The sequence below is a fragment of the Dreissena polymorpha genome, chromosome 3, assembly GCF_020536995.1.
Source record: "Dreissena polymorpha isolate Duluth1 chromosome 3, UMN_Dpol_1.0, whole genome shotgun sequence".
Taxonomy (NCBI): Eukaryota; Metazoa; Mollusca; class Bivalvia; order Myida; family Dreissenidae; genus Dreissena; species Dreissena polymorpha.
The window spans coordinates 78,678,703-78,694,244 of NC_068357.1; the positions used below are offsets into that span (position 1 = coordinate 78,678,703).

The 15,542-nt window shown below is 36.6% G+C and overlaps 1 protein-coding gene across 4 annotated transcripts in view; it reads right to left on the minus strand.

Moving 5' to 3' along the window:
- Positions 1–11,313: 11,313 nt before the first annotated feature.
- The window catches only part of LOC127874852 (protein dispatched homolog 1-like), an 84,681-nt gene continuing 80,452 nt past the window's right edge, over positions 11,314–15,542 (minus strand). For all 4 annotated transcript variants that reach the window (XM_052419506.1, XM_052419508.1, XM_052419505.1 and 1 more), the window contains exon 5: positions 11,314–14,930. In XM_052419506.1, the coding sequence (XP_052275466.1) occupies positions 12,022–14,930 (2,909 nt within the window). In that variant the 3' untranslated portion in view covers positions 11,314–12,021. The remainder of the gene's footprint in view (positions 14,931–15,542) is intronic.

The window sequence follows — 15,542 nt, forward strand, 5'->3', positions numbered from 1 at the left end:
AGATTAACGGGCCATCTGAATAATGGACATTCGGAAATTTCGGACTTTCAGATTAAAGGGTAGTTTGAACGAGTAGCCTTCTAAATATCAGGCATTCGAGATGTCGGGCCTTCAAAATATAGGGCCTTCAAAATATCAGATAGGCACTTTGTTCCGTGTTGATGCCCTTAAAATAGAGAGGTCGACAATCGAAACAAGCACACCGTAGTGACAGATGAATTAATAAACACACAACGACTCCAAATAAAGTATAGAAAGTGAATTGATGATGGCTATTTTGCGTTGACAATTTTATTTTAGAAAATAAAATAGAAGATGTTGAAATATGTGATGTTTATTTCTTTTATACCTAATGATAAAATATTACATTTCTGCAGTGAAATAACAGCAGTGAAAATAAACAATTGTTATTTTCACCGGTGAAAATAATATGTTTTCGGAACTCCTTTTTATATTTTTAGATTATCAATTTTTTTTTCTCTAATCACGAGTGAATTAAAATCGATATTCCACCGAATCAAACACATTTTCTTTTTGTTTTTATGCTTTTCGCCGGCTTTATTTTTTTACGCTGAATGGGTCAAGTTCCCTACGGGTACTACTTCCCCGTACACCGGGTTCTTTGAAGCATACATCACCGTACACCGATTTTCAAATGATACTTTCGGGTACCCCGGTATACTTACAGATACCCGATCTTTCCTTTTCCTAATAAAAAAATTCTTATCCAAAAAAGTTCGTACCCATTTTTTTCGTACCCAAATGTTCGTTCGTACCCAAAAAATTGTTCGCACCAATTTTTTTGTACCCAAATATTTTTTCCTACCCATTTTTTACCGTACCCAAATTTTTTCGAACCCGAAACCGATTTTTTTTGGCATATTTTTTTCGTACCTAAAATGATCGTACCCAAATTAGTTTTTGTTCCCAAACTTTTTGGACATACATTTGTCACATATATGTGTACGAAAAAAATGGGTACGAAAAAAATTGGGTAAGATAAAAAAAAATGGGTACGAACAAACAAATTGGGTACGAAAAAAACTGGGTACGAAACAAATTAGGTACGAACAATTTTGGGTACGAATTTTTTTATTAGGAAAGATGGGGTACCTGTAAGTATACCGGGGTACTCAACAGTATCTTTTGAAAATCGGTGTACGGAGAAGTGTACTTCAAAGAACCCGGTGTACGGGGAAGTAGTACCCGTGGGGTACTTGACTAATTCAGCTAGTTTAACTCGAGAATTTCGCAGGTAAAATGACGTTATTTCGTTACACTAATGACGCCATATTGTGTTTTGAACTGTATTGAGGCACGCCACCGGAGAAACGGTAACTTTTCAGCGAAAGGGAAACAGCTGTTAAATATTTTCTTGAAAAAAGGGGCATAAAAGAAACAGAAAAATTGTTCATGTTAGTGTAAGATTGTTTGTTATTTCACTCCTGTTCATAGAAAAATAATATTTAAAAAAATATTTTCTATGATCAATCGTTAAATAACAAACGATATTACACTGACATGAACACATATCCTCTATATCAGTCGGATTCGCTTTTTCGCATTTGCATGATTGTGAGCGTTTGCGAAATCTTGAATATCTTACTCTGGGCTGTTCAACATCTTATTTAATTATGTGAATAATTCATGTTAAATTTGTTGTACAAAGTCATATTTAGACGGACTCTTGAAGATTTATCATGGGTATTATGACGATTGCATTATTCAAGTCCCAACACAATGTAACAATTAGTTTTCGAACTAATACATTACCACGTCAACTGAACAGCTTGATTCCGTGCACTACCAATGACAGAAACGAGTTAAGACCGACATTTAACCCATTTATGCCTAGCGTCTAGAAAAAAGGCTTCGGCAAACAGCGTAAACCCAGATGAGACGCCGCATGAGGCGGCGTCTCATCAGGGTCTGCGCTGTTTGCTTAAAGCAATTTCTGTAAGAAATATTCTTAATATAGAAATACATATACTAGACATCCCTAATTTTGGAAATAAATTGATCCGATTAAGAAGGATGGGAGAGTCCTCTATGCATAAATGGGTTAAGAGCGATGGTAACTCTCCGCTGTAGAACGACATTTTATTTCATATTGCTCAGTTAATGTTATACTTTGTAGTAAAAGCTTCATGTCGGCGGTATTTGCCTCCAACCATATGCACGTATTTTCTGAACGATTTCATTCGTTAATGTTTGTTAATATATAATTATATGCAGAGATGAATTATGCATTGTTTTTTGTGTCAGTTTGTTTGGGGAAATGCCATCGATATGCCCCTTTTAGAAACACAAAAGTCACTGGTTCTTGTAACGGAACGAAATGACAATGTGATTAGAAGTGTACGGCTTTCGATGCTGTCCAGTTAAACATATACAATACATTTGTTTAAAGTTAAACTTGTGTTAGAAACCGTTTAAACCACCCACCTGAATTCGAAGGTTATATAATACAAATCATGCAAGGAACATGATACATTACAATAAATTACCTAAATATATGAGGAATGCATTTATTTAAAAAAAAAAGTATTATGTACAAAAAACTGCTTAGATGACGTTGAAGTTATTTTGACAAAAGGGAACAATCTCAAGAGACTACATCGATCAGGTTTTATGACCTGGCCAGTTTACGTCAAAATTTCAAAAAATATAAAAAGCGACATTTAACCCGTTTATTCCTAGCGTCTAGAAAAAAAGGCCTCGGCAAACAGCGTAGACCCAGATGAAACGCCGCATGATGCGGCGTCTCATCAGGGTCTGCGCTGTTTGCTTTGAGCAATTTCTGTAAGAAATATTCTAAATATAGAAATAAATATACTAGACATCCCTAATTTTGGAAATGTATTGATCCAAATAAGAAGAATGGGAGAGTCCATTAGGCATAAATGGGTTAACGTTATGAACGCAAGAACATAGAGTGCCGAAATTTATGTCTGTAAATATGTCTTAATCGCATCCTATGATATGTTACCCGGAATTGATAAGAATTGAAAAGTATCTGGAACATTCCGAGATCTTTGTTAATCGAGATAGAAAACATCAAAACACCTTTAAATAGCGTTGTTGATTATTTTCAACACGTTGTTATTGTTTCAAGTCTATTTGTAGATGTGACTCACATGCATCTGATTCTATTTCTCACGAAGAATAACAGGATCGAAAACGAATTCGATTGAATTTCAAACTATACAGCATTGCAAACCCCACAGCAGCGATGATTAGTGTATATGTTGCCTACATGATAAGTCTCTTTAAGGTGTGTGATTAGATTCAATCTATCATTATTGACTACTCCATTTCGTCTGTCGTTGATGTTCTTAAACATTATTATACTGTAATTGTATTTACGTCGTTTTCTTGTATAAAGAAAATAAAACGACAAAATATAATTTATTTCTACATATTTAGAATAGCACTTGTTCGAAATGGAGATGCAGCTGTCTGGTCAGAAGCTACCATGTCTGTTATAAAGCCACACAAGGTTTCCTGGTCTCATTTAGCGAACAAGGTAGCGAATGTGGAGGCTGGTCTGGAGCTAAGGTGGCCGCATCTTTCACAAGGCCCATATTTGCATGACGATGTTCATTTAGCCTGCGCGTTCCAATGGTGTGTCTTCATAATGCCCTTATTCCCATGACGATGTTCATTTAGCCTACTCGTTCCAATGATGTGTCTTCACAAGGCCCATATTCGCATGACAATGTTCATTTAGCCTGCGCGTTCCAATGATGTTCCTTCATAATGCCCATATTCCCATGCCGATGTTCATTTAGCCTACTCGATCCAATGCTGTGTCTTCACAAGGCCCATATTCGCATGCCGATGTTCATTTAGTCTACGCGTTCCAATGATGTGTCTTCATAAGGCCCATATTCGAATGACGATGTTCATTTAGCCTACGTGTTCCAATGATGTATCTTCACAAGGCCCATATTCGTATGACGATGTGCATTTAGTCTACGCGTTCCAACGATGTGTCTTCACAAGGCCCATATTCCCATGACGATGTTCATTTAGCCTACGTGTTCCAATGATGTATCTTCACAAGGCCCACATTCGTATGACGATGTTCATTTAGTCTACGCGTTCCAACGATGTGTCTTCACAAGGCCCATATTCCCATGACGATGTTTATTTAGTCTACGCGTTCCAATGATGTGTCTTCACAAGGCCCTTATTCGTATGACGTTGTTCATTGAGCCTACGCGTTCCAATTATGTGTCTTCATGAGGCCCATATTCGCATGGCGATGTTCATTTAGCCTACGCGTTCAAATGATATGTCTTCACAAGGCCCATATTCGTAAGACGATGTTCATTTAGTCTACGCGTTCCAATGATGTGTCTTCATAAGGCCCATATTCGTATGACGATGTTCATTTAGCCTACGCGTTCCAATGGTGTGTCTTCACAAGGCCCATATTTGCATGACGATGTTCATTTAATCTACGCGTTCCAATGATGTGTCTTCAAAAGGCCCTTATTCCCATGACGATGTTTATTTAGTCTACGCGTTCCAACGATGTGTCTTCACAAGGCCCATATTCACATGACGATGTTCATTTAGTCTACGCGTTCCAACGATGTGTCTTCACAAGGCCCATATTCCCGTGACGATGTTTATCTAGTCTACGGGTTCCAATGATGTGTCTTCACAAGGCCCATATTCCCATGACGATATTTATTTAGTCTACTAGATCCAATGATGTTTCTCACAAGGCCCATATTCACATGACGATGTTCATTTAGTCTACGCGTTCCAATTATGTGTCTTCACAAGGCCCATATTCGCATGGCGATGTTCATTTTGCTTACGCGTTCCAATGATGTGTCTTCACAAGGCCCTTATTCCCATGACGATCTTTATTTAGTCTACGCGTTCCAACGATGTGTCTTCACAAGGCCCATATTCCCGTGACGATGTTTATTTAGTCTACGGGTTCCAATGATGTGTCTTCACAAGGCCCATATTCCCATGACGATATTTATTTAGTCTACTCGATCCAATGATGTGTCTTCACAAGGCCCATATTCACACGACGATGTTCATTTAGTCTACGTGTTCCAATTATGTGTCTTCACAAGGCCCATATTCGCATGGCGCTGTTCATTTTGCTTACGCGTTCCAATGATGTGTCTTCATAAGGCCCATATTCGCATGACGATGTTCATTTAGTCTACGCGTTCTTATGTTGTGTCTTCATAAGGCCCATATTCGCATGACGATATTCATTTAGTCTACGCGTTCTAATCTTGTGTCTTCTCTCTCGGGTGTCAATGATAAGATTACTCTTGTCAGTAGCGACTGTTTTTATTGGCAACGATTTATTCTCCACGAAAAACTATTTTAAGTCACTGCTATCAAGAATCTAAATGTATCTACAGTGATGTACTTTCGATATTTTTAAGAATTTTATATCAACGAAAACAAAACAAATCGGGCAAAATGCGTTCACTCTGGTCGGATGCTAAAGAAGTGACAGTATAATTACTCGACGACGGATGGGACTGTGTGTTTAGTTTTTGTAAGTAAATGGGACATGTAGCTAATGTGGGAATTCTTTTAAAACGCGCTCAAGTCCAAGCAAAACAAAAAAACTTCACACATTTCTGTTCATTTATAAATAACACTGCACCCATGCCTGTACATTGCCGTTGCATCCAACAAGGTTATTGAGTTGGTTATCAAAAAGATGAATTTCGTAAATATGAATGTTATCAAGGTTTTTTAATAATCAATATAACATGCTTTGCTCGTAAACAGAATTAGTGTACCACGAGTATCACGCTTTCGTGAGAGAATCTTTCCTGGCAAAACATCACACACTGCTAGTGGCAAGCCTCGGTATAACGATTTCATTTTCATTGGAAATTTAAGATTAACTTAATGACAGAAACAGTAATCAAACACACGGAAATTTCGTATCAGTTTCTTCCACACATTAATGTGTCAAGTAAAATTTATTAAAGAAAAATCGGGTTATCAACAGATGGCGTAAACTCTAGAGCGCTTTTATCACCCACCAAGTACAATAAACATGTTCAAAATGCTTGATTTTCTATAATTCGGTAACTGGAATAAGATAATTTGTAAATGTATTTTTATAACAAAGATTTTGTATGTTTGTAATGAATATTGATTGAAGATGGGCAACAAAAGTTGTTTTAAGATGGGCAACACTATTTGTTTTCACGTATATATATATATATATATATATATATATATATATATATATATATATATATATATATATATATATATTGTTGGTGTTTTTTCGCCGTTTTCAACAGTATTTCAACCACATCACGGCTGTCAGAAAACCAACTTTTTTTTTGACGAGATAGTTTACCAGTACATGTACTAAGAGCACACAATTCTGCGAGTAATAATCATCAGATGGGGTGGGGGATGTGTGTGCGTGGGGGGGGATGGTCGTAAAATGATTTCATGCCCAATCCCCACAAGTTATAAGTTTTCAAACAAAAACGTTAAAATCGTTGGTTTAAAAGAACAACTTATGTGCAACTGTATTCATATTTTCGCAATATTGCTTACCTTCATGATTTAGTGTATTTCTCACTGAATCCTCGTGCAATTAGACATTTTAACCTTAGTTAGGTTTCCACAGGTGGTTTGCAACCGCAGGTCTTTGGAACCTCTGTAGTGGCCTCTTTGTCCTCACTGGTTACTAATCTCAATGTTTTACTTCCTGTTATTATTTTGTTATATTCACATTTATAGACATACATCATATGATATGATAACTCAATGATTTGGGTGTGTGGGGAGGGTCTTTTAAATGTGTTGACATAAGTGTTTCTGGCTGCAACGACCGCACTTGGTAAGTTACTAGTATTCCACACGTTTACATAAAGAAAACGTTGCGAATGACACGTGTACATCTGTTGTTATTTTTAAGTGTCAAAGGGTGGCCTCTTGTTGTGTTGTTTAGAACTAACGAAATGCATGTTCAATCATAGATAATCAATTTTCCCAGAAACAACAAAAAAAGAAGCTGAATATTCGTTTAATCCCTGATGTTTTGAGATAACATTAAATTAAACATTTCGCATGAAAAAGGGCAATCATGCAGAGTGAAATTGTTTCTTGTTTGGTGTCACAAATGCATCTTATGAAAACATATGTTACGACTGATTTTTTGTTGTCGGAATTTGAGGAGCATATATTGTCAGAGTGATCGTGTTATGTAATAATACATGTACCAAGGACAATGAAATATAAGAAACTTTGCTAAATGAAATGATGTTTGTAAATTATACATGGCACTAATCTTTAACCCATTTATGCCTAGAGGACTCTCCCATCCTACTTAATCGGATCAATTTATTTCTAAAATGAGGGATGTCTAGTATATTGATTTCTATATTTAGAATATTTCTTACAGAAATTGCTTAAAGCAAACAGCGCAGACCCTGATGAGACGCCGCATCATGCGGCGTCTCATCTGGGTCTACACTGTTTGCCGAGGACTTTTTTCTAGACGCTAGGCATAAATGGGTTTATGATTCTTGGGAAATTTATCATAATGTGATATGCCTAAGGGTGTTAGGTTAAAACATGCATGAGGCTTCTAATTCATTGATATTTTGAATTAATTTAAAATTAAAAAGGTGACTTTTTAGAGTTTTATTTTAGAAAAAACATAGATAATTATTAAAATATACACCTTGAGACTTTTCTAACACATCACGGATGAATGATTTTATCGGGAGCTTGCTAAGAATGTAGTCAAATGATCAAACGTAAAATTTTAAGTCCAAATATTACATGTAATTCATAACAGAGATAATTCTGTTTGAAAAGTGTTGGGTTAGAAAAGTCTCCAAGTGTAGTGTTTGCTATAACGACTTTCATGCTATAAATGTAAAAGTATTAATCTCATTAAAATGTCAGTGGCCATACTTTGCTGCATCATGCCATTTTCTCAAATACTTACAAATAAAAAAAAAATCAAATCAATGCAAATACCGAACCTGATAAACTTTACATTTGGTTGTACACTGTACATGTATTATAATTATTGTATTAAAATATCACACTTTGGGTTGTACATCGAATAAACATGTATTTAAAATATAAACTTTCGAATGTATTAATATATCTTGTAAACATTAAACGTGTGCACAAGTTGTATAAACATTGTATTAATACATACAACTGTTGGTTGTAAATTGCTTTTATATTGTATTTAACTATTAAACTTTTGGATGAACACTGTATTAATATCTAATTAAAACACTAAGGCTATGGTTTTACATTGTATTGAATTTTTGTTAAAACATTAAACCTTAATTGGTTGTAAATTGTTTAATACAGTATTAAAATATGTAACTTTTGGTTGTAAATTGTTTTAATCATTTAAACACTTAACTTTTGTTACTTTATTGATTTATGTATTAAAACATTAAATGGTTGTACATTGTACATATATTGCATGAAAACTTTAAACTTCAATTGTACATTTATTGATTTACAACATTAAACTATTGGTTGTACAGTGTAAACATATTGTTCTAATTACTTTTTTTTTATAAATGCCACTTTCCACCAAATCTTTTCTATCTCATTTATTAATAATCTCTTTATTTCTGAATATGTTATTAGCCACTCAAACAAGATATTTAAAGACAGATATCTTCATAAACTCTTTGCAACATATCTGTTTTGAGATGTTAAAGTTAATTATTTCGATTATAATTCTCAAGATTTATTGTACCTTAAATGATAGAAAACTCAACATGGAATACCTATTAAACATTTAGCACTTAAAAGAAGGGTCGGTCAATTAGTGGAAACTTACTTTTTGTGTCAGTTTTAATCTGACTCATTTTTTATTTCCAAAAAAATCTTATTACAAATATTCAGGAAACTCTGGTGTTTAAATATCACACTGACAGAAAAATACCAACAACATTTTTTAACCTTAGTGCATAATAGTAATTGTTGATACAACAGCGAAATAAGAAGACCACATCAAACATTTCGCAAATCATTTAACACTCCCAACTTTCGGAGGCATGTTATACCTGCTGTTAACCAACAAAGTTTGCATTATCAGCAACCTCAAACATCTTCATGTATCTATTAAACAAGGGCTGTTTGTCAAACACGAATGCCCCCCAAATGGGCTGTCAGTTGTGAAGGCTTCAGGTCACTGTGACCTTGAACTTTGACCTAGAGTCCTGAAAATCAATAGGGGTCATCTGTCGGTCATGATCAATGTCCCCATGAACTTTCCTGATCCTAACCCTAAGCATTCGTGAGTTATCTGGAAAACATTTTACTGTTTCAAGTCACTGTGACCTTGACCTTTGACCTAGTGACCTGAAAATCAATAGGGGTCATCTGCCAGCCATGATCAATGTACCTATGAAGTTTCATAATCCTAGGCGTAAGCATTCTTGAGCTATCATCCCGAAACCTTTTTAGTCATCGTGACCTTGACCTTTGACCTAGCAACCTGAAAATCAATAGAGGTCATCTGCCAGCCAAGATCAATGTACCTATGAAGTTTCATGATCCTAGGCATAAGCATTCTTGAGTTATCATCCGGAAACTATTTTACTGTTTCGAGTCACAGTGACCCTGAACTTTGACCTATTGACCTGAAAATCAATAGGGGTCATCTGCCAGCCATGATCAATGTACCTATGAAGTTTCATGACCCTAGGCGTAAGCATTCTTGAATTATCATCCAGAAACCATTATACTGTTTCGAGTCACTGTGACCTTGACCTTTGACCTAGTGACCTGAAAATCAATAGGGGTCATCTGCCAGTCATGATCAATGTACCTATGAAGTTTCATGATCCTAGGCGTAAGCATTCTTGAGTTATCATCCGGAAACCATTTTACTTTTTCGAGTCACTGTGACCTTGACCTTTGACCTAGTGACCTGAAAATCAATAGGGGTCATCTGCCAGTCATGATCAATGTACCTGTCTTGTGATCGTATAAAAGGAAGAAAGCGTTGTGTCTAGTTCTTAATTTATTTCAAATCTCAATGCATCAAAACAACGTACTCACATATATGACGTTAACGTCACGTGATGTTCCGCGCAATGGCGCGAAAGCGTCGTAACATGTACAAATGCCCAACAGTACCTATGAAGTTTCATGATCCTAGGCATAAATGTTCTTGCGTTATCATCCGGAAACCATTTTACTGTTTCGAGTCACTGTGACCTTGACCTTTGACCTAGTGACCTAAAAATCAATAGGGGTCATCTGCCAGTCATGATCAATGTACCTATGAAGTTTCATGATCCTAGGCCTAAGTGTTCTTGAGTTATCATCCGGAAACCATTTGGTGGACAGACGGACGGACCGACCGACATACCGACATGTGCAAAACAATATACCCCCTCTTCTTTTAAGGGGGGCATACAAAACCTACATATTTTTGCAACAATCTTACAGTTGCAAATACATTTTTTCAAGAACTTGAATTTCAGCAAAGACTGTATACGTCCATTTACAAGCACAAAAAGCACTTCAAGTACAGAATTATCCCGAACTTATTTTCTCATTGTATAACATTGAATATAATTATTACATGCCTTTGCCTTTTCTATGCATCTTTAGTTGATAAATAACTCAAGTATTCTACTTAATAGTACATGTATATTACAAATAAACTGGTAGGATACACATTAGCTGGATATGTTAATTTTCACAAAATTTTAAATTTGGAAATTTTCATTTAAGAATGAAACATTTTGTTTGTTCAACCAACAATTTTCATGAAATTTATTGAATTCAAAATTTTTTGATCAGGATTAACAAATGAACCTTGCTCCATGAAAAGGGGGTTTATGCATGTGGGTTATAAGTGTTGTCTAAGACCGCACAGGCTTATCGGGGATGACACTTTTCAGCCGAACTGGATTTTTGCTATTAAAGAAGACTTTCTTTAAACTGATACTGCACAGGCTTATCTGGGACGACACATTATATGCACATGCATTTAACCCTTTCAGTGCTGGAACCGAATTTTGAAGGCCTTTGCAAACAGTTTGGATCCAGATGAGACGCCACAGAACGTGGCGTCTCATCAGGATCCAAACTGTTTGCTATTCTGATAGTATTCTTTGAAAAAAAATCGAAGAAAATGCTAATTTAAGAAATTCAGCAGACAACATTTTAGCAGACGAAACATTTCCCAGCATGCAAAGAGTTAACCCCCTTTTTATAGAGCACTGCCCATGTGTTAATTTTATTACTGCATAATATCCATTCAAATGCACACACCAAGGATCAGGTTGAGACACCAGCTGTTGTATTCTTTTTATTAAATCAAAAGAAACATTCATCATAAAAATATTTAAAACAGATTAACAGAAATGTTTATACATTTCAGTTTAACATTTCATGAGGTTTCAAATGCAACACCCTGAATAGAAACTGATTTTTGAAAATTGTGTTCATATGTGAAATACAAGTTTCAGTAATTGCTATTAATCCTACTTTAGGCATGCTTAACGTAACCATTTTCATCATATTTCTTTGATATATATCAATTAAATAAGTTAATAATCCTGCAAAACTTTGACCATTTTAAAATTCCAACAAAACTTAAAACCAAATTAACCAACATTTCTCTATAAAAATACTAGTTCATTCACTTATAACATCATTATGTCTAGTATCATGATTAATTTTCAATTCAAACAATTCAAAGCTATTCAATATTCAAACATCAACACATAATATTTTCAACAAATGAAAGTATCTTTTTTTTAAACACATAACTTTGAATTCCAACTTTTATTTTATCACTTAATTCTATGATTCAAATTTTAACAACAAAAAAACTCTGTTCCCAAAAAACTAAAAAACATTCCAATCATTTCAATTACATGTATTCATATTTCAAAACTCAATCTTTCTTTCATGCAATCTCAAACAATTCACATAAAAATCTTTTTGACAAAAAAGTGAAATTTGTAACGATGATTTTCAATGAATCATTTTCACAATCAATCAAACTTCAGTACTTTGCTTATCAGAATCATTATCATCATCATCATCATCCGCATCCCCGTGAATATCTATCACCGACTCGCAAATATTCGGACCCATATGCTCCAGACTGCTATTCCCAGTACTCAAATCATGGGGCTGACTGGTTTTATCCTCTCCGTTTAACAGTTTCCGCTCAGACTGGTTATCAGGACTCATACTTAATGATTTTGACCTTGTGTTGCTTCGTCCGGGTCGTGTCCGGTAGTGATGCGGAGTTCCCGGATGGGAGTCTGACCTCTCTGAGAAGAAATCGTGCTCAGTGGCATTTGTGTCTATGCTGGGGTGGTAGTGGTACCCCGAGCAGGAGGTTGACATGGTGGACTCAGACATGGTATATACGGTACGATCGACATGATTCTGAGTGGCAAAGGAACAGCAGTCCAGGGATGGCCAGTGGAACTGACCGAAACCGCCTTGAGGACCTATGATATTGAGCAACGATTGAAAAAACAGTGTCGAATACAGCCAGCTGATGGTGATCACCAACATAAGGAATATTCCGAATTTCTGGTACACCAGGGTAACTGAGGGAACCATAAACAGCCCGGCCAGAAAGGTTGTCAAGGCGGCCATGAAAATCACGCTGCTGACCCGGATCAGGGAGCAGTAGGCTCTGTTTTTTCGGTCCAGATCCGGAGCCAGTCGGTAGGCCACGCCATAATGGAGAGTGAAGTCAATAGATAGGCCTACAGCTACGGTGAGGATAACAGATTCCAATACATTGAGTTCCCAGTTCATGAGCACTATACTCGCTGTGGTTGTCAGCATGATGAACGTTATCGTCACCATAGCGTACAACGTAATCAGGACATTAAGAGAGGTGAAGAATGTCACAACTGAGGCCACAAGAACTGAGATTCCAAAAGAAACTGGCAAACCTTCTGCAAGGCTTTTCTGTATTCCATAGAACTTGAAGTCACTAACGAACCAACCATTTTTCATTCCTTCGGGGGCATTTCCCAATTCCTCATGGATAAACTTGCTCATACCTTTGTAAAATGCGTCCACAACCTGATAGTCATATGTGTATGACAGATTAGATGAGAATTGCACAACCAATGCCCGTATTTTGTTTCCGACAAATTTCAGTCCTGGGGTGTACTTGTCCCAAAAATACACGTAGTCCTTCATGGCGTCGGGAATGTATTTTTCTATACAATGGTTAAATATATGCTCTGGGTATGGAAATTGTGCTTTCTGGCAGCAATGTGGCTCCTCCATTGAACATGGCTGTTTCATATACAAGACAAAATGCTCAATAAAACAGTTTGGGACTTCAAATGTTGTCACGCGCTTGTAATATCCTGATTCTCTAATATTTCTACAGAAATTACGCAACCAAATCTGAGATCTTTGTGTAGATGGATTGAAACTTGGATCGAAAACAACTGATCCTTTGTCATATGGATTTAACTTTGCCCCAGTGTCTGTATTCTCAATACCCCACACCACAGTAAGGGGCAACAAGGGGCGTCTTTCCCCGACAGCTTTTTCAAACCAAAAACTTTCCCGCAGTTCTTGATCGTACATCTCCATCAAATGATCATTACGGAACATTTGAAAATGAAATGAGGTAGGCAAACGCAACCTAGGGTGATGAAAAATAATAACACCACTTAATATACCTATAGCACCGAAGAGTAATATCCACAAATAACGTAGACGTAGAACAAATTTGGGCAACATCTGCTCAAAAAAACATCGATAATATGTATGCAACTTTTTGTAAAATTTGGGACTATTTATAAAACAGAAATTGCACCATTTCTCTTCGGCAACAATAGCAGCCGGAGTCCATGTTACCATGAGCATCAAGTTGCAAATGACGGTAGTTCCAGCATAAATACTAAAACATTTGATTGAGGTGATTGGACTCACAACGTTAGCAAAGAGGGCACCTGCTGTTGTAAAACTGGTCACAAACATTGACATTGTGGCATGTTTTAGTGTGTCTGCAACCAGCTTTTCGAGAGTGCCGCTATTTCTTTCTTTTTTAGCAAGGTGCCAAATTTGTGTATAAACAAAGACATCATCAGCACCTATAGCAATGATTAACAATACTGTAACGAGATTCATGTATGGAAAAAAGGTGATTTCAAAAACAAAAACATATAAAAAGTAGGCTAGCTCCAAAGACAAAAACATTGACAAAAACGTCATAACAGTTATAAAAATTGATCCTGTAAATATCCAAACAACAAAAAATATACTAACACCACTAAAAGCTAGCCAGTGACTATCTTTGGTAAGGTAGTGATGAAACATGTGATCTTTAATGCCGAAATCTGCCGCAACTATTTCAACGTTTCCAACTCTCTCAGCTTTGGATTCAATGTCCAAATACAGATTCACAGCATCGTCAACTTTTCGTTGCGTCATTGACTGGAATGATATTGGCAAAAATGAAACGGCATAACGCAACTTTTGGTCAGTCCTATGGAATGAATGATCCGCTACAAAATGTATGATATTATATACAGCATTGTAGTTCTGACAACTTTTCGGAATTTCTACACACCCGCGAAAATAACCTTCCCCTACTGGAGAATGGCGTTTATCACAGTTATTAGTCAACGTGAAATTTTGATAGAATCCTACACACTTCTCGATAAGATTTCTCACAAACGTCACGTCGGATTCCGTGAGATTTGAGCAACTTGGTTGGCCAGTGAGCAGGGAGATGTAGTTGCCTAGCGACAGGGGTCGACAACAGTCCGTGTTGTCAGCCATGCGTAGGCAGTTTTGTTTGTATATCGGGTTTGAGGTGATATAAGTCTCCTCAAGGGCACACATGCTTTGCACATTGTGGAAGGTGAAGAGGTTGTCCATAGACCGGGAATGGTATACAACCTTCAGCCAACGGCCATCTGAAATAAGAGCAAATGAATTGCCAATACGTTACACTGAAGACCTTGATTATACCTCAGACAATTTCTTATTGGAGCCGAGTTATGCCAAAATGGCTCTTACGCCATATGCTGCCAGTCTAGCACAAGAACTTACGCTGTCCGCTATAAAGTCAAGCAAGGCTTGGTGGTCTCATACCCAGACATCGTAGCTCCTGAGCACATGTAGCTACTCTAGCAGCATAAGACCCAATTTTGCATGACAGAGGTCATTTAACCCCAAACTCTCACCCTAGTTTGCAGCCAATGCACATCATCTACATAGCCTCACAGCTATACCCATTCAAACAAGTAAGTGGAGTGGACTACATGTGTGGGGAAGGTGTGGGATTTGAACCAGGGACTTCAGTGCAACAAGTCAAGCTAGTAATGAGAGAACATCAATAAGAAATTAGGACGCAATTTGTGTGTGTGCTTCAATATAAACAGTTAGCAACAGACTCTGTACAGGATAAAACCACATCAGAAAGAGCACAATTATTTACACATGCCATTATGAAGCAAACCAACAATTTATTTATTTATTTGAGCCAGGCTCTGTGAAAAGGGGGTTTTATGCGTATGTGTAAAGTG